General features: G+C 38.2%; 1 protein-coding gene across 1 annotated transcript in view; it reads right to left on the bottom strand.

Moving 5' to 3' along the window:
- LOC126381983 (ATP-binding cassette sub-family C member 4-like) overlaps positions 1 to 16521 on the bottom strand; it is a 27815-nt gene extending 11294 nt beyond the window's left edge. Inside the window, exons 1-10 of the mRNA XM_050031632.1 lie at positions 16026 to 16521; positions 7352 to 7453; positions 6915 to 7058; positions 6518 to 6725; positions 5622 to 5847; positions 4263 to 4419; positions 3637 to 3886; positions 3092 to 3340; positions 2671 to 2838; positions 670 to 807 (exon numbers count right to left, since the gene is read on the bottom strand). Coding sequence (XP_049887589.1) covers positions 670 to 807; positions 2671 to 2838; positions 3092 to 3340; positions 3637 to 3886; positions 4263 to 4419; positions 5622 to 5847; positions 6518 to 6725; positions 6915 to 7058; positions 7352 to 7453; positions 16026 to 16099 — 1716 coding nt within the window. The 5' untranslated portion in view covers positions 16100 to 16521. The remainder of the gene's footprint in view (positions 1 to 669; positions 808 to 2670; positions 2839 to 3091; positions 3341 to 3636; positions 3887 to 4262; positions 4420 to 5621; positions 5848 to 6517; positions 6726 to 6914; positions 7059 to 7351; positions 7454 to 16025) is intronic.
- Between the last annotated feature and the right edge of the window lie 3656 nt (positions 16522 to 20177).

Genomic DNA, 20177 nt, shown 5'->3' on the forward strand with positions numbered 1-20177 from the left:
GTCTTTAATTTAATTCCCAAATGGTTCTGATACGGACAGATATGCAAAGGTAAAGTTATATAGTTAGACCGGGAAAAATTAATCGCGAGAATCCACAATACCTAGTATTTTGTCGATGTCCTTATCTATCTACATATTTACGCAGTGTTAGTTGCGAAAGGAATCCTTAGTCAGAGCAATGACATGTACAGTCATGAGCAATATAATGTACTCACTTTAGGACTCTGTCGCACTAACATATTTGACATTTAGTGAGACTTACAGTTCAATTTGTCAAAAAAGTTAATGTGACATGGTCCAAAGTGTATACATATTTGCTCGTGACCGTACAAAACTTTGAGCTTATGAGCGGGTGGGTGCGCTGGTAGCAAGTCCAGTGATGATTTCATAAATGTAATTTATGATATAGATTTCACTGCGTTTGCGCTTATCGATGCGTTTACGCGAAATTCGTTGATGCAACTACAACCATCCTTATGCTGTGATATGACACATCTTTTACTTAGCTAGATGATAAAAAACGGTAAATGATGTCCTAACTAAGTGCTAGTGGAATGATCCACGTTGTGAACAAACATTGTCATGTTTGTTGGCGTGTATTTATTTAATACTATTTAAGATATATATCATATACATTTCAGTTCGAAAGTGTTATTTTATGTACAGTACCTGTCTGTAGCAAGCCCTGGCCAGGCCAATGCGCGCGCGCTGGCCGCCGCTGAGGCTGATGCCTCGCTCCCCTACCAACGTGGAGTCTCCCGCCGGTAGAAGCTCGAAGTCTCGTACTAAAGCGCAAGCTGTCACCACCTTACAAAATAGGTATACTGAGTTAGTTATTCCTTGGCAGATATAAGGGTGTTAAAAGACCATCCGGTATTTGGATAAAATCCTGATAAACAGCGGAGTAAACACTCAGTGGGTGGGTTGTTCGGTTTATCCGTCTTTATCCAACTAACAGGTTTATACCCGGGTTTGCCATAATTCTCTAAGGACTTTCCTTTTTTTATTTTCTCTATCTACAGATAGTATCTTCTTGATATAGAATTTATATAGAATGAAATACATCTGACAGATTTATTGTGTGACTAAAAAGCGGTAGAGTTTTGTTGAAGCCGAAACATTATTATAAGATGTCTTACTCGTGGAATTCCACTAAAGTTCTACCTGACCAAAGCCAAAAATAAAAAACAACTCATTTCTGTCTTTGTTATATTGTGTTTGTTTGTGTGTCGAGGAGAGAGTGATACAAGTGACCTTAGCACGCGATAATCAAACATAATTTAATAGCATACAACGTCAACTTTGACCATTGTAGAGTACTACGATCTATACTCGAGAGCCAATATAAACTGTTCCTTTTTAACCATATTACGGGTTTAGGCCAGGTGCGCACTACGAGTTTTTCGCCGCGTGGCAGAAAAGAGCAGCGGCATAATGTCGCACTGTAATACTGCGCCGCTGCGATGGCTCTGTTTGGTACAGTATTACAGTGCGACATTATGCCGCTGCTTTTTTCAGCCGCGCGGCGAAAAACTCGTAGTGCGCGCCTGGCCTTAAGCACTTGTAATATTACTTTGCTACGTAAACATGATTCATGATTGTTCATCATCGCGAGATGACAGAGCATCCATGTCGACATTGATCGTGCAGATTTGTTGACATCGCGAATTTATCTCTTATCACTGTCGGTTTTTGTGGGTTTATCCAATTTTACCTCTAACAAAAAAAACGCCTATTCACTGTGCATGGACTTTTATTTAGATAAATCAATGATTCACGTGTTGTTGCAGAAAATATGATGCAATTTGATGAAACTACAACCTTTTGTTAAATGCTCGTTTGCAACAAAAGCAAAGCTAAAAATAAATTACTTACACTAAATACAAAATATGTTCCTTTAATTTTTGTGTTTGCCAACGCGACTCTACAATATTTACAATAACAAATCAGATATACCTACGTAATTATTCATCAGTGCTTACGTATCACAGTTTCTGTTTTGAACTATATTCTCAGCACATGCACAATACCTACTTGTTGTTTGTATAGGTCGATGACTTCAACATTTGTCTTAATTAAATAAAAATAAAAAACAACATAGACAGTCTATACAGGCTGTAGAAGTGTGTGTGGGGGAGCGTATATGGGTCGTTCTTCTTTTTTATCGACAATAAAAAGACATTTTCTCAATTTATCGGATTTAACATCTTTAAAATTATAACGGCATTAAATATTTTAAAACATCATATAAAGATGTGTCTGTAGAGGACCATTTAGAGGTTCTCTTTATCTTGGTAACATACTTTTCTTTGTAGACACATTTCAAAAAATATTGTGACAGAGTGGTCCTTTTCATCGGAGACAGCATTTTAATTTACCACTCTGTCACAGAATTTTGTGAAAAACAATCAAGCTTCTTTAAGGACTAATTGAGGAACCGATTAGTATTTTGCTTGTATTTTGAGTATAATAAGATAACTATATTTTTGGACAATGGAAACATGAAACAAAATTCTAAAACATAACTTATCAGAAGCAGAACGAAGGACAGATCATTGTCGATAAAAAAGAAGAACGACCCATATACGTACGTCCCACTTCTGGACCCAGGCACTGGACTCAATCAACCGGAGGGGAATTGTGTAACTTTAAAACCTTGACATTACTCACTTTCTTATAACGAGTGCGGTCGTAAGGCAGCCCAAAGAGGATGTTCTGCCGGACGGTGCCGACAAACAGCCAGGGCTCCTGGCTGGCGTAGGCGATGCGGGCGCCACCCAGCGACACCGAGCCTTGAGACGGCTTCAACTCGCCCAGGATGACTTGAAGAAGTGACGACTAAAAACAAACATACAAAGACACCCATAATGATGATTGTGGCCCGTGGATAAAGCCACTAATTAATCGAAGAGAAACATTTTTTTTTGATCTTGGAATTCAAAATAAGATAAAGAAAGTATCTGCAAACATTACTAGTACCGGCGAAAAAAGATTTACCCTTTTTTGCATCTGCTAGATTCCTTAGTAAAGAAGAAAAATGCTAAAAGAGGCGAGGAACAACTTTCTAACAAAATTATCCAGGGTTACCAACCTTCCCAGCACCAACGAGACCCACGATACCGACGAATTCTCCGGGTTGTGCAGTGAGTGAGATATTCCTTAGCGTATCCACAATTGGATCGGACAGCCAGCTCGCACTCACTCCCGCTAGCACCAATCCAGTATGCTTCCTCTCTTTCTCTCCGTCTTTCTCCACTCCATTGTTTATTTTAGCATTCATTGCTTTTGATTCAGCTTCTATTAATTTCGCTGGGTCTAGCTCTTCCAGTTTGAGGAAATTCTGCAAAAATATTCTGGTGAAAGTTTTGTACTTAAAATGAAACGGTCTTAACGCGAAAATCCTAGATCTACATTCTTAAAGATGTCTTAGCCTTGGTTTTAAAAGATCTCGCTTCGATGCTTTGCATTTATAGTACCTTCTTCTGAGGTTATGAGGTGGAGTACCAACCTTATCAACCCTGCTGTCAGGGTTACTAACTCTCGACTCTAGGCTCACTAAGTAGTCACCGGGACCAACAGCTTAACGTGCCTAACGTGGCTTAATGTGTAGTACCTAGATACCTAATAACAACTTACCTCAATTCGCCTGATAGAGACCCTTGATTCACATAGCATCGCCAAAGCCAACGGGAAGAAGATATTGCACGCTAGCTGCAGCAGATTGAAGTACTGCACCAAGGAGAATGTGATCTCTGCGCGGATGTGGCCGCCCATCAACACGAACGTGACGATGGCGGCGAACAGAATGAACCTCTCAGTGAACACTGACAGCGCAGTCGAGAAGCCTTTGATCATGGAGGTCCGCATTACGTACTTGACTTCCAACCTGTGATCAAACATTTGTCAGTATTTTCCGGTGATTAGTGAGTCCACACGGATTGTTTACTTCAGAAGCCGGTAGTAGGTGTATTATACAGTGAACGTGGCCAAAAGTAGTCGGAAGACCGCTCTTGCTATTGGTACCTACCCTCAGATTGACATCAGCCTATTGTGTACAAATAAGTCCATTACTTAGGTAAAATCCACTCATTAGTTAGACAAGAGTTTTAAACAGCCTATATAAGTCCCGCTGCTGGGCACAGTCCTCCCCTCTATCAATCGGAGGGGGTATGGACTATGAAGTATTCCATCACGCTGCTCAACTGCTGGTTGTAGGAGAGAACAATGCAACATTAAAACAATGACAGTTCGTTGGTACTTACTTGCGGAGTTTGTGCACGAGTTTCTCGAAGGGCTTCTCCCAGGCGTACATCTTGATGACCTGAACGCCGTTCACCAGTTCGCTCATCACCTTCACTCGCTCGTCTGTACGCTTAGCGATCTCTCCGCGCAGACCCCCTTGCCTCTTGCTCAGATATGCTAAAATACAATAGTTCGATGAATATTGACGAAGCAAAAGAAGTAAGATGACTCTTATTTTACTTTCATGTAATGTAGGAAAATGCGCAGAAAGTACATATATAAATTATTAGCAGACAGCTAACTATGAGAATAAATTTAATACCGACGTTCGACTACTACGACCGAAACCTTCGCGTAAGTCTATGACAAAAACAAAAAAATTAGGTCGAATAAAATTACGTATGGGAGTTTCTTTAACGTCATTGTTCCCCATTAGAAACGGTTATTATACTCAGCCCAAAATTACAACGCAGTAACTCGTGTGAACACCTGAAACTTATGTTAGAGGTGGATCGCGATAACATGTAGGTACACAGTGCCAAGGATAATCACGTCTTAATAACATGTTTTTTCAATACTGCACTATTGTAGGCACAGTCAATATTGGTTGGAAACAACTAGGTATTTTATTTCTAATAAAATGAAGACTTTTCAAGATAACCCAAACACAGTTTGCATCAGTAAGCTTTCAGTCGATCTGCACTTGGGTTAATTAGGTAGGTATGAAGGCATAGGATCAATAAAGATTAAGGAAACACCTTCTATTGACTAAATTGACTAAACCCAACATAGAGACGGTTCGAGGTACAATCTTGTTGATAGTTTTTAGACCAGTTTTCTAAAATAGAGATTGATATTTCGGTACCTGCACACAAACGCAAAGATCGGAATGGATATAATTTATCAGTTGTTCAAGCATCATGGCGTTTGTCGTGCTTTTGGACATATTTAGCGCATGATCGATGCTGTTTAGATGTGACGCAATAGATAAGGCAGACGCTACGTTTATAGTTTGGAACAACATTACTTAGTCTGCCAATCTAACAAATACACGAGCATAGCTTTGTATGTTAAAATTCTGTAGGTTTATTACTCGTATTGATCTATTAGCCGACCTTATCACACTTTTGGCGAGAGGTTTTGAATTTATGTAGATATCTATACTACGTACGTGTAGCTGAATATATAGCTGTTGCTTGTTTTCGCCCGCGTGGTGTCTATTTTACCCATTACAAGCGTGCCTAGAAAAAAGAAGCTTTGTGCATTTATCAATTAACTAGTCCTAGAGGTTGGAGCTCCGCGCTGATTTGTTAGTCAGTCAGTTTGTTCTCTTATTCTTTAACGTATGTGTCCTTTCCTTTTACGTATATGTCAAGTACCTTGAACAACGACAGTCTGCACAACCATGACAGCAAGCGCAGCCAGTGTTGCCCAGCCGACATGCTGCCACACCAGGTACGACACCACCGGTACCACTATAGGCATCACCCACACGTAGTTCAGGAATAGCGCCACCATATCGAAGCGGTTCACATCGTTGGACATCAGGTTGATTACCTGTCCCGGTGCAGTCTTGTTTGACCCCGCTCGGTTCAGTCGTAGAATCTAAAAGTAACAAAGGGTTACTATTGTGAAGAAGGTGATGCAATAGTGTATAGTAACACGTTATACATCAATGGTTTAGAGCAGGTAAATCAGTAACTCAGTATAACATTATTTTTTATTGCCTTTAAATAAACTTAACGTTTTACTTTTTTATTCGTTACATAGACCATTAAATTAAATCATTCACCATATAACGAAATCGTGAACTCGTCAAAGTTTATTTACGTCCTCAAGGTTACGTGCTCCTCTGTCAATTTTAAAATAAACATAAAGAGATGGATGTGTCATTCCTTACGTAAATTTGCTAATGTATATACATTCACAAATAACTAGATTACTAGATAGATTACTCAGGGTCTCCAGGGTACACTAATTTTAAGGACGCATTTTACTTTACTAGTAAAAGATTAAATAGAAACTTGAGTGGAGTGGCACAAATTAAAATGTATAACTATGATTTCACGCAATAAAAACAATAGTAATCTTTTGTACTTATGTAAAAAAATAAAGTCGTTATAGTTCTGAAACAGGAAAAGATCAAACTTTATTGAAACTCCTAAGCAATTCTAATGAATTGCTTAAACGTTAATACGTTAATTATACTTGTCGCTTCCGTGTCCAACTATACAGGTACCAATGGAAGTGCAGAGAAATATATGTTTTTACTTGCCTTGCGATATAGTAGCGAGCAGCATGCTATTCTAACCCTCATGCCGACGGCTCCCTGGCTCAACATCAGATGGTTCATCATCAATGCCGTCGATATACTTAGTAGGTTCATACAGAAATTGTAAATGTGTGCGTTTCTGTACGTCTCTGGAGTTTTCTCTCCTGAGAAATATCCTATAAATAAACCTAGTGTGTACGGGATCAGAGGCCTGAAAGGAAAACATTATATTAGAAATGTATGAAACAGAAAATGTTTTGTTTGTCTTGGACTTGTTTTTCAGAAGCGACAAAATAATGTCAAAAATAACGACACCGTTTGACTCTATTCTATATTGAATCTATCAATTAAAGGATAAACAAATAATATCTTATGGAACTAAGTATTTAGTCTTACATACCAAATAACAACGAACAGTATGCCAGCGCAGGCGCCGCAGAGCATGTACTCAACCCAGAAGGAGCGTACGATGGCTTTGGACAGCGAAGGCTTGGAGCCCGTGCGGTCCGCCGTCTGGAGTTCATCGTGCCAGGCCTCCTCCAGCCTATAAATGAGTTTTTAAAATTACTAATAATTGTTTATAATATTTACCTGTGCTCTTAAGGGAAACTCATGAGTTTCTTATGTAACGACATATGAGAATATTAAAACGAAAGAAGTCTGCCTCGGTTGGGATTTGAACCCGCAGCTCTCGTTTAATGTCGATCGAAGAATTCGTATGGATCAGATGAGGACCCGGAGGTCTAATGGTTATCAAGTTAGTATGGCTGACGAGATATTCGAATAGAAACCCCGTTCGAGTGCGAATATTTTTCGATGTAATTTTTCTCCACCAACCTGTCTCCGAGCCGCCCGGAGCGGTCCCCGCCGCGCGCCTGCCACAGGTCTTCCACAGTCAAGCCGTGTCGATAACCACGGCGGAAAAGACTGAAGCTCCATCTGGAAAATAGTACATAGTCAGCAGTGGTAACCGTAAGGGTGTTGTCAAATGTTCGATCCATGGCGGATCTGCAGTCAGCGTTAAACACACGTTACTACATGTCTACGTCCATCAGACATATCATAGCAATTTTCGTCTGTCCATCATTCTCGGACTTGGAACGGATAAGAATCAGATTTAAGTAGTGCGAACACGCTCTAATCCTAACCTAACATGTTTCTTTATGGATTCAACTTGGATTCTAAAGATTGTTTGTTTCGATGCTTTGTCCTATTAGTACTTCCCTGCCGGTTACTAACGACGACTGCGACGGTCAATTACTGCTAAATGAACTACGTTGCCAAACCACAAGCGCGCAGAGTGGCTCTACAAATACGTAAAAGGTATATCAGAATAGTTGAGGAAAGTTTCAATATGGAAACCACATCTAAATGTTTGTTCTCGAACCCCAAGTAGGTAATCTCTTTAATGAGAAACATTTTTACTATATTTGGTGCAATCTGTGATTATAACAATAAAATATAGGTAAGTAATAAAAAAATCCCGAATAAACCATTTAACGCCATATAAAAGACATCAACGAGCGAACTTTTGTTCCACTAAAAGTCACGAACGACAACAAAATTATTATATGACCACGTGAAATATTATATAGACATTATAAGCTATTTATTTGAAATACATGACTATATTATAAGTTAATTGATATTTATTTACATAAACGGACTAAACTATTTAGTTAAAAAGTTCATGAAATGGGTGAAATTTTTGAAATGCAAATGCATATTTAAGAATTTCGGTGTGCAATTTTTTTTCCTTTACTCTTTATAAAAAATCTTTTATTTTAGTTTAATAAACAAATCAGTGCCTGTCCCTGATACCGATAGCATTAGATAACCTCAGCACTTTATAATACCACTGATTAACTATCATAAAAGGTAATACTGTTTAGCGTTTATTGCGTAATTATAAAACAAACTTTTATTGAAGTGCTGTCTTTCTTATTTATCTATTTATTTCCGAGTGAATAATCTTTGATAAAGGAAAAGGACAATAATAACAAAGCTATATAGGCTTTTATAGGTACACCCGTGGTAGCCCACTTGAAGGAAGAATGCTATTTACTCTCGTTGCGACGTCGCAGCGCGCAGGTTCGAACCAACATGCGCCCAACCTAATGTTTTTCGAATTTGTTTTCGACTGCATCGGTGAAGGAAACCATCGATCGTGAAGAAACCCATATGCCCGAGAAATGTGTTTCCGAAAGTACCTAATATGTGACCTATCACCTATCCTGTAATGAAGAGCTTTCCAGACTACGTTCCCCAAAAACAATATAGATAGCGCTGTACAGAGTTGCCTTCGTTTAGCCTTCTAATTTCACGAATAACAGACATATGCATCTTTTATCTTTGTTTTGGGTATAAATGATGGCCATTGTTATTATAAGTACCCAGACACAACACGTTTTCCACCCATTATTATTGTGATTAAAATAAAGAGAAGCATTATACGTAGCAACATGATTCTATACATCATTCATCATCAGCCGTACGACGCCCACTGCTGGGCATAGGCCTCCCCCAAGGATCTCCACGACGATCGGTCCTGCGCTGCCCGCACCCAGCGAACATTGTATACAAATATAAAGCAATAATTATTTTGATATAATATATGCCTGTGCAGGACCGATCGCGTGGAGATCCTTGGGGGAGGCCTATGCCCAGCAGTGGGCGACGTACGGCTGATGATGATATGCCTCTGCCATTAGGTACATTATATTTTTGAATAATTACATACCCGAGCAATGAGAATATTGTCACGTTAAATCTGTACAACGCCATCTATATTTTTTAAGAAACGTAGCCCGGAAAGTCCCTCATTGGGCTGGTTTTCCCTTCGGGTTGGAAGTTTGGAAGGTCAGATAGGCAGTCGCTTCTCTAAAAACAGGACCTGTCAAATCTTCACGTTAGGTAAGAGGACCCTGTGATAGGCGGGATTACGCTAGGGAGATGATGAAAGCTTTTCTTGTTCAGGACTTTAATTTTAAGTCTTCTCTCGAGTGGGTTGTGAGAATAATCACCAACTTCATCAACCCTGGTGCCTGGGGTGACTATTGAGCCGCTAAAGGCTCCTGACATGGCTCATTAACGACTACATAGTAATTCCAAGTCATCACTAATGTAAAAAGCATCTCATTTGACTAGGTTGTCAAGTAGCCTATTCTCGAATCCATTATAAATTTTCATGAGCTCTAAATGAAAGTTTTGTTCATTTCTTGCTTGACTTTATTGACCTACTACGTTGACCTGTAATAATGATGATATTGACACAGTGGCTAATGTCATCTTGAATGGACCTTATTCCAACATCAATATTTACTCTTCGTAATGTTTATGATAAAGATAAAAGATAAAGATAAAGATAATTTATTTGCTTAAACATGAGTAATTTAAATACAGATGACAATGTTCACATTATAGGTTCTTCATGTTTGCCTTGCGGCGCACAAAATTTTGAGTACCTAGATTATTATCTATATAAATACATGCATCATCATTACAATTTATCATTCAAAAACTCATCTATCGTATAATAACATCTTTTAGTTAACAACTCATTCAATTTTCTTCTAAATAGACTTAAGTTACACAACCTTATTTCTAGTGGTATTTTATTATATATATTTGTTTACACAGATTTGGATATTTATTTTTTAAAGTGACTTATTGTAGATTTGCTTTGGCTTGAATAGCATTCACTACGGCCGGAATTAAAATAAGAATAGAGGTGCAGTAAAATGAACTGAGCCTTACGCTCATAGTCTAGGATGTTAAATCCAACATTCTTCGATTCCGTCCTCAGCTGAGGTGACCTAAGGTCTTCCTCGATTTTGTCCTCAGCTGAGGCGACCTAAGTTCTTCCTCGATTTTGTCCTCAGCTGAGGCGACCTAAGGTCTTCCTCGATTTTGTCCTCAGTTGAGGCGACATAAGGTTTTTCTCGAACTCAACTTCTTCTATCGTGTGAGCTGTGAGGTAGATTACAACGTTATCATCTAACGATAACGGCCTCCGCGGTCCAGTGGTTTAGTGTTGGGCTCACGGTCACGATACCGGGTTCGAATCCCGTTGAGAACATATCACAAAAATCACTTTGCCCGGGGCCTGGTTTGGTTAGGACATTGCAGGCTGATCACCCGTTTCTTCGTTAAGCCGTTGGCCCCGGTTACTACTTACTGACGTAAGTACGTAGTCGTTACATGAGCCACGTCAGGGGTCTTTGGCCGCGCAAGTGGTGGTGGTTGGCGTTTGATGGTTCAAGGGTAGAGTGAATAGGCATTTTGCTAGGTAAGCGTGATCCACCTTAGACCATATCGTCACTTATCATCAGGTGAGTGTGGTCAAACGCGAGCATATTATATTAAAAAAAATATATATATATATCTGACACAGGTGTTGATGAGGTTGGTTGGAACTCAACTCAAAATCGGTATTCATAAACGGCGCCTATTATGAGTTTACGAGTCTGGGTTAAAGTCGAGTTAAAGTTAAGGCGCCGTTTATATTAATGACACACGTGCCTTACCAGGCATGACATCATTAATTACGTATTATTTTGATGGCACTATGACATAGGTACGCTCGACTCCTATCAGTAAAGAAGTTGAGGTCATATATGTCAACTTAAAATACCAAAATGCTCAGCTGAAGCCGAGTTAAGTGGAGGAAGAGTCGAGTAAAAATTTTAGATTAGGTACGGGTGTTAGTTTGAGATAAATATGATGATGATGATGTCCTCCCAGACGTTTCCGTCGACGGCGACACCCTTAGTGTTAGCTTGGGCTCTTTGGGCGCGGGCGTGACTAGTAATTAAAACCAAATTTAGTTTTGAAAGTCCTGTTGCAAGAAGCACAATAGAGAGTCCCACTTGAGTTATAAGTGTAGTGGTAGGAGAGCTTGGGTCGAGTTTTTCGTATCTGGCGTTTGGCGTCAAGATCTTCAAGACGGGTTCGTAGATAAATATAACTACGTATAGGTACATATAAAAGTGGGTGACCAATTTTTGTGATAAGTCAATCATCCGACATGAGAAGAGAAAACTTGACATTTCACTGATAACTTCCACTGATAACAATGCAGAGGAAATCCAGTGTGAAGTAACTTGAGTCATACATGATTTTGACTTCCCAGATAAGAATAGTATATTATTGATGAGTAGATATATTTCTTGCTTTAGACTTATTTCTTTAATCTTTTACATAAACATTACAGAAAAGTCTAATGCACTTTCCTACTATATATATTCCAACTTAAGGACTTATTAATATACCTATATTGCGGTCAATACGGGGGCTGTTCGACTAATAGCTGTAAGTGGTGCTACTGATATTGTTACTTATTACTAACTTTGACAGATAAGTATGACTACTAATACCTAGAACACATACCTGCAAATGCTTTTAGAATTTACGTGTCAACACAGGCAGGTATGATATAGGTACTTATTATCATCTCCCTAGCGTCATCCCATTTTTTTACGGAGTCCACTTACCTAACCTGAAGATTTGACAGGTCCGATTTTTACAGAAGCAACTGCCTGCCTGACCTTTCAACCCGCGAAGGGAAAACTATCCCAATATAGGTTAGGTCACATACCTCCGAAATACATTTCTCGGAAATGTGGGTTTCCTCACGATGTTTTTCCTCCACCGCTGAGCACGTGATAATAATTTATGATCCAAACATGAATTCGAAAACAAATTCGAAAATCATTGGTTTAGGTCTGGGATTTGAATCTGCGACCTTAAATTGAGAGTCAAGCGTTCTACTACCACCACCACGGCTCTTAGCAGATATATAAACTAAATAGCGAAAAGGATAGGTACTGTTAAACCTCGGAAATATGGTTAATTTGATTGACATAGGGGGAAATAGATCCGGCACACATTAATTTTATTTCTGGTGATTTAATTTATTTATCAAAATAAGCACCTAAGTATCTACATACTTAGCCACTTACACGTTCCGTTTTATAGTGAGGCGTTTAATGGCTTATTATAGTCAACCATCATGTAGAAGATGCTTAACATTTGATGTGCGGTAGTTAAGTTAGGTTAGCAATATATTTATACCAACCAAGCCGTGCATACATAAGGTACATGGGTGAATATCATCGTGAAAAATATAGTTCGAGGAACAAGTTACCTCGTAGCTAGAACTATCCTTTTTCATGTCAGAACCCAATTTTTCACGAAAAAATAATATGAAAGTTCGCCACCAAACTTGACATTTTGATATTCACCCACATGAATCCGACACAAAATAGGTATAAAAATATGAAGTCATCACGATCTTGTAACTTTATGCGGACATGCGAAAAAGCCCACGTTTCCGTTAACAGTTGACTTTTTTTAAGTAGATATGACATAAAACATGTCCATTTCTGCTTCGTCACGATGACAAAGTATCAAAGGTACTAAGTCCACGCACAATCACTCATCTGTGGTCAAGGCCTTGTAACGCTCGTCTACTCTTCTCGCTAGATTCATTATTCGTTACACAGACTGACTAATAGCCAGCAATTTATTTTTATAGTCCTTCAAGGAAGCGTTCTCATTATCTCCAATAATAGGAGAGACAGTTTGTTTTGTCAATCTTCTTCTTATTGTGTGGGTTGTGAGATGGAATACTAGCCTCATTAACCCTAGTGTCAGGGTTATTACTGAACCGCCAAAGGCCCCTGTTGTATAGTACAGTTGAGTACTATTGAATAAAAAATAGGTACTTAAGTACCTATAGAAACTGTAAATGAAAAACTGAAAATACAACTTGATCATTCCGAGATGGAAATTGCCTTTTGTTTAAAATAAGTTTCTAACGCATTGTTGTTTTCAATAAAAAGCCTATTTAAGGAGACATCATTGCTTAATTTAATTCTCTGGAGCTATGACGACTAATCTATAATACGTTTTGAGACTGTCTAAGTAGGTAAGATAAGCACGATCACCCATCAAATATGTAGATATAAATACGTGACACGCTTACATAAGTTCATACTTACAAAAATTTAAGTACTTACCTACCAGTTTCAGGTTTAGCGATGCTACGCGTCAAAACTGTAGGTACCTACCTACATATATACCCACGTACCAAGGTACTTATGTTTAAGGTTGCATTAGGTAAATATATTTAAAAAAAAACGGCGATATAGATCACCCGCCGCCTATCACGTTGGTGTAACAGAAAGCTCGGCGCATCAAGATAACTCACACTTAGGTGTGGATACGAGTATTTAGTTCATCTTGCCATGGCTATATCTCTGACTACCCCCATTTGGGATATAGTCGTAAAAAACATTATTACTCATAAAATTTATTGTGTCCTAGATTGTTAATGATTGCAGCGTGACTGTAAACTAGGTTCATTGATAGAGTTTCAATGGCTCTGGCTTGAGTATTGTGTAAGTACCACGTAGATATTCCAGCGTTTCCAGACGTCCCGATTTTTAAATCAAAATTTAATGTCCCGCACGGGACAGGCTCAGTCCGGGAATATTCGGGAATAACTCGACCGTGCGTGCAACGTACTGAGAAAGCGCGGGCGGATGACACAGACAAGTGTGGACTGGCCGTCTGGCCGGCGGTAGGGTAAATCTGATTAAAAATATCATATTTTTATTAACATAAATTTTCTATGGATATTTTTGCTATCTATTGTCACGTTAACGTAATTTGAATTCAAATTAAAAGATAAATATTCTAAAACTTTTTATTATATACTTTTTTTTACTATGTCCCGCTTTCGACGAAAGAATCCCGCTTTTTTCACTCAAAAAGTTCCAAATTCCCGATATGGCAAAAAAATATATCTGGCCACGCTGCTATATTCCTAATTAATTGTGTCAGTTGTGGTTTTGCGTATTCAATTGGTATCGTAAAGTTTCGACTCGATTTTCTCAATTCAGGATTCTTTAAAAATATATCAATTTGTACGCAATACAAAAATGTAGAGCCAACTTATATTCGCCGCCAGTTCGTTATGCTAGGTAATTATTAAGATAATATTTTTTATACTGGCTGAAAGTTATCAAAATATTTATGGAAAAAGCCATTTAAGAAAAAAAAATTTCTTTTTTATTTAGTTATTGGTGTTCAGAGTAGTTTTTCAGCGAACATCGACCAGTTTCATTTACTTAATCGGAAAATTAAATCTCTTTGCTCTAAAATAATTGTCAATCGTGTTCACAAGATTGGAATCAAAAACATTGGATAATTTAATTTCTATTGTAGATTAAGTACTACTTCGCCAAATGTAGAGTCATTTTTTTAAGCGCTTTCCAGATTCATGTACCAATACTAGACGGGTAGTATCAATAAATACTAACGTAATAGATATACAATCTATTTATTTTGATTATAAAAGAACAAATATTCATTGGGATTTATATTACCTACTTATTTCATTGTGAATTTATCTCGTGTGTTAAAGACGAAGTGAGACAGTGAGGTGAAATGGATTAGTATGGTAAATAAGAATGTAGATTAAGCAGGTGGAATAAGGACAGTAAAAATTCTGAGAAAAGGTAAAAGGTTTTCAATACGAAACTTAAAAGTTTCACCCATATGCTTCTATATCCTACAGCTATAGCTACATCTTAATTACATTATGTACATATGTTATGATTTGATGCTAAGTTAGTTATAGTTATATCTGTATGACGTCACAGTACCCAAGGCGTATCGATGTAGAATAAACTGTCATTATACGAGTACGAGATTGATTGATGAATTGATATGTACTGAAAGGTTATCTGGAGCTGCTTAGATATAGGTAGATATGTTTCATAATACTTCCAACCATTTTTTTTTGTGTTAGGTATATAGGTAGGTATAAAATCGTGTCAACTTTAGGAGTTGCATCATGAGTGTATTAGATACTTACTTGTAGAGTGATAAATGATAATGCTCTACTAGTACGAGTACCTATAGACAATGATGCGCCATCTAAACATTCGCACATGTTCATCTTTCAGATGAATCTAGGTAGATACCTACCTAGGTATATTAAATAGTACATAAATACCACGAGGTTATTTGCGAATGAGGTTTTAAAATAGTATGTATTTCTTATTCATGGAATACCTACTTAGTTCCGTTTTTTCACTATAAACGGTAAAAGAATGCTTCCTAATCTGTCTATTGTCTAAAATATGTAGTAGGTATGTAACCTAATGTATTTTTAGTTTCATTCGCCTTTATTTTCTGCGAAATATACCTACCTAACTTTTGTATATGATAATTGATAAATGTGATAATATAATTCTCGGAAATGACGTAGGTATCTGGGACGGTACTAACTCAAAGTCTACTATGTGTAAACAAACTTTTGCAATCAAAGTAGGTAGCACTTCGCATTTTTACTTTGAAAGGCATAAAATTGTACACGGTTGTTCCGAAGAGGAAATTTGCCTTCATATACTAGCTCATAAGTTACAATATCGAGTGTGTTGCTAACTGGCACCGTTGCTATAGCTAACGGTGTACGTTTACTGAATTTATGACGTATACTTACGTTAAAAATATTTTGGAGAACACATTGGCATTATCATTTGGGTTCTTCTCTTTCAATACCACTTTGGAATCCATGGTAACCGAGTACAATCATCAACTGAATTGTTTATAAACTGTTCGATGCCCCGGCGTACAATTAAATCGTTTAACACTCGTTCTGCGAGTCGATCAATCCCAGTGGACACAACGTTTTCATTACTATCGAGCTTTACTGTAACATTGCATAAAATTAAAATGTCATTTCACGAATTTAGCTCCGCTAGAGTCGTGGAAGGCACGCCACTATTATATTACTAAACGAACACACAACACAACTTCGTTACTTATTATGTATGAATAGGTATTAATATAACTAAAAGCACGTGGCAGTAGAAAGAGTAAACGTATTTAAGTACTAGAATATAAGTCCCGATTTGCTAAAATCACAGTAGGTTGGTTAAGGTGACGGCTGTGAAGCGAGCGCGTGGATCGGGCGCCGCCAGAGTACTGACAACCGCACTCGCCCTCCGCCCCGCCGAAGTCTCTTCTGTTGCCGGTTCGTGTGAAACACCAAATATGCTATAAATAAGTATATTCCTCTTAGCGCTTTCATCAATCTTTTAGTTTTGCATGTCATGTTACTTTTGTCATCATGAATTATGGGTTTTTCAATAGGTTTGTTATCGTTATCTATCAGCAACGAATAGATCCGGACTCACGTAAAAACGAGTTTTAGCTATAAGTGCCTATACCCAAATACATACCTTCTTATTTTTAGCTACTTATATCGATTGTGGGACCAACGCGTGAGCTTTTTATAACCTAAAATACTCATTTTTGGTTATTTTATGCATCCGTGAAAAGTCGGTAAAATAGCTCAAAGTTAGAGATCATCTCAAAGAACTTACGCAAGGAGGACGGTAATGAGCTAAACTATCGAGACTGAATAGGCTCTACCTATTTCACTATAGGTACCTACTTACGATTTCAAGCCAAGACATTAGTGCGGCGCTATTAAATAGGTACGGCGAAATCGGGACCTACCTTTTCCTAAGTCGTACTAAGTATTACCTACACCACCTTAACCCTCCATTATGGTCCCTTGAAATCGTGTAGTGTAAATTAATTTATATTGAACGAAATAAGGTAACCTAAAAGAATACCTATAGAGGAAATACACCGAAATTGTCTGTATACTTAATACTACTTATAACGGCCTCCGTGGTCCAGTAATTGAGCGTTGGGCTTACGATCCGGAGGTCCAGGATTCGAATCACGGTGGGGACATAACACAAAACTCACTTTGTGATCCCTAGTTTGGTTAGGACATTACAGGCTGATCACCTGATTGTCCGAAAGTAAGATGATCAGTGCTTCGGAAGGCATGTTAAGCCGTTGGTCCCGGTTACTACTTACTGATGTAAGTGCGTAATCGTTACATGAGCCATGTCAGGGGCCTTTGGGGGCTTAATAATTACCCTGACACCAGGGTTGATGAGGCTGGTATTCCACCTCACGATAAGAAGACTCAAATCAAAAGGCAAAACTTCCAGCTCCCTTTGGTACCTACAAGGTAGTATTTTTCATGCTCTGGACGATGTAAGTAGGTATGTTATCATTTTTATCCTTAATGCATTTAGGAATATACAAGTACGCATTCCATTTAACATTTACTAAAATACTCATAAGTGTTTGTAGAGCACACGACGTGATATCAACCTATGTATTGAATCCATTAGTGAATGTCATCACCGGCACATTGCAGTTGATATTAAAAGGTACAAAAGTGCACGTAGAAGATAGAAATCCGCAATAGAACGCATTAAGCTCGACCCTTAGGTACGGTCACGAGTACTAATATGTATACACTTTGAAACCATGTCACATTAACGTTTTTGAGAAATTAAGCCGTAGGTCTCATTAAATGACAAATATAATAGTGCGACAGGGTTCTAAAGTGGGTACATGATATTGCTCATGACTGTACGTACAGAGGCGGTAGACACCGCCGGGTACGCCACTTTTTGCAATGTTCTTGTTTACATTCCAAAATTTACAAAAAAATCTGTTTGCTGTGTAGTTTCTTACATAGTTCCGCTTTCTGCCCCGGAAATCGTCCGATGCCGCCTCTGTGGGCAATGAGTTTTAATCGCACGCCGCGGCCGGCCGATGCAGCCGCCACCACTTTCTGGTGTATGTGCGAGATGATAGTAAAATATAACCTTCTTGTCAATAGGTAAATCGGATAAATGAGCCACATACCTACTCGAAAAACGATGGAGATGTATGATTTATAAATGACCTTCATGCATCCATCATTGTTGGGATAATAATTAGGTAGACTCTATACACAGTTGGTCGACCATTATAGACGGCGATACGGCGCACACCTATCACAACAAAAAGCTCGTGAGGTGAGGTGTGGGTACTTAGTTCATCTTGCGATGGATGTACCTCTGACTACCCCAATTGGGACATCCCAATTGGGGTAGTCACGACTACATAGTCGTGAGCTTATGTTTTGATCGATACATACCAACCCACAAAGGAACAGCGTGTGGTGTGTACTTTTGCCTTAAGTTCCGATCGAGGAAACTGAGTCTACGCCCAGCAGTGGGAAGCGAAGAGTACCTACTCAAAGGAGCCCATAGAATAAAATAAACATGCGCTAAAAGTTGTAAATTGCATAGTAAATTAAGAGTGACTGACAGTCGAAACTTTAGTCATTTCATTGCACGATGATAACTTTGCGATAACCTATAGCTTTGATAAACGGGCGGGCAACGATTCATTGCGGATATATAATTTAAATAATCATCTAAATTATGAACGGTACGGTACTACAAACAAGGCTATGATAGAGTTCTACGCGGCAACAGTCTACAGCTCTTTGCAATATTTATGTTTTTAATCTAGCTAGACCAGGACACGAAAAATGATCTAAGGTGATTATCTAAGAGCAAGTTGAGCTTGTTTCGATTTAGGTATCTAAACATAATAATATGCCAGATAAATTAAACTTAAACAGCATGACTGCCGTGGGTCGTGACCGCCGTTCCCGGGAATGTACGCAAAGTATGGAAATGTTCCCGTAGTAAAAACTCTTTAATAGCTTACCATTTAATAGTAAGGACAGTGGCTGCTTTTCTTTTTCAAATTGTCCTTTCTTATACTCTGGTCTTATCTTCCTAAAGGTTAGGTAATAACGCTCTATTTATATAAGTTTTGTGCCTTTTTACATCACTGCTCATCATACCAGTGACCACCGAGTATCTATTAACACATTGATTTACCACATCAAAGCTGAATTATAAAGCACTGGAAATATCATTCGTATCACCGTAATATTACCCTGCAATAGTATTTTTGCAAATAGCCAGTTACAATTAATTTACGTAAGCGCATAATAAGGTTCATCAGAATATTTGCAAAAATATAATAGATTCTAGGACATATTTTTACTCTGCTCTTGTGCTCTGAAATTTACCCTTAAGGAGTTTAGCGTGAGTTGAAGATGGGCCAATATTACCAATTTCAATAACGCATTTCGTTTTATGAAATACTATCATAATCTTTAAGTATACCTACTTACTACATACACACAACACTACAACGACTGTATACTTAACTTACATACACACGTGAAGTGCGATAGGCACTTACATTTTACATGAGTTTGTCATGATTTTACTCGTGCGAACTCCAAACTAACTCGCAGTAGGTATTTATTTATCTACTTCTACACTCGGTAATTACGACTTTCTGAAAAAAGTAGGTAACTACGTACTTAAAAGACAACAGATTTTTGATCATATCAATTGAGTTCTATATTACTACTACTCTACTGTTACTATTATTTATCGTTAGCTGTTGGTCTTCCAATAAAAAATAAATAAATATCACGGAATAGAAGGAAAGAGGTTGGAAGGGCCAAGTGAGCGCGAAACGCGCACCTTCTTCTCAGACTCACGCGACTCTAATCTCTACAGCAGTGGGCGAAACCACAAGTCGTTACGAAAGTCGTAAACTGTCATTGAATGGGTAAATTCATTGCTCTACCTAGACTTCCATGTTTGCAATTAAGCCACAGAGTACGTCACTGAATCATATAAATCTTTCAAGTTAGGCACACTAAACTTGAAGGAGCTTTTAGATAGTGTTAGTGAGTTATGAA

This window comes from Pectinophora gossypiella, chromosome 3 (genome assembly GCF_024362695.1).
Source record: "Pectinophora gossypiella chromosome 3, ilPecGoss1.1, whole genome shotgun sequence".
Classification (NCBI taxonomy): Eukaryota; Metazoa; Arthropoda; class Insecta; order Lepidoptera; family Gelechiidae; genus Pectinophora; species Pectinophora gossypiella.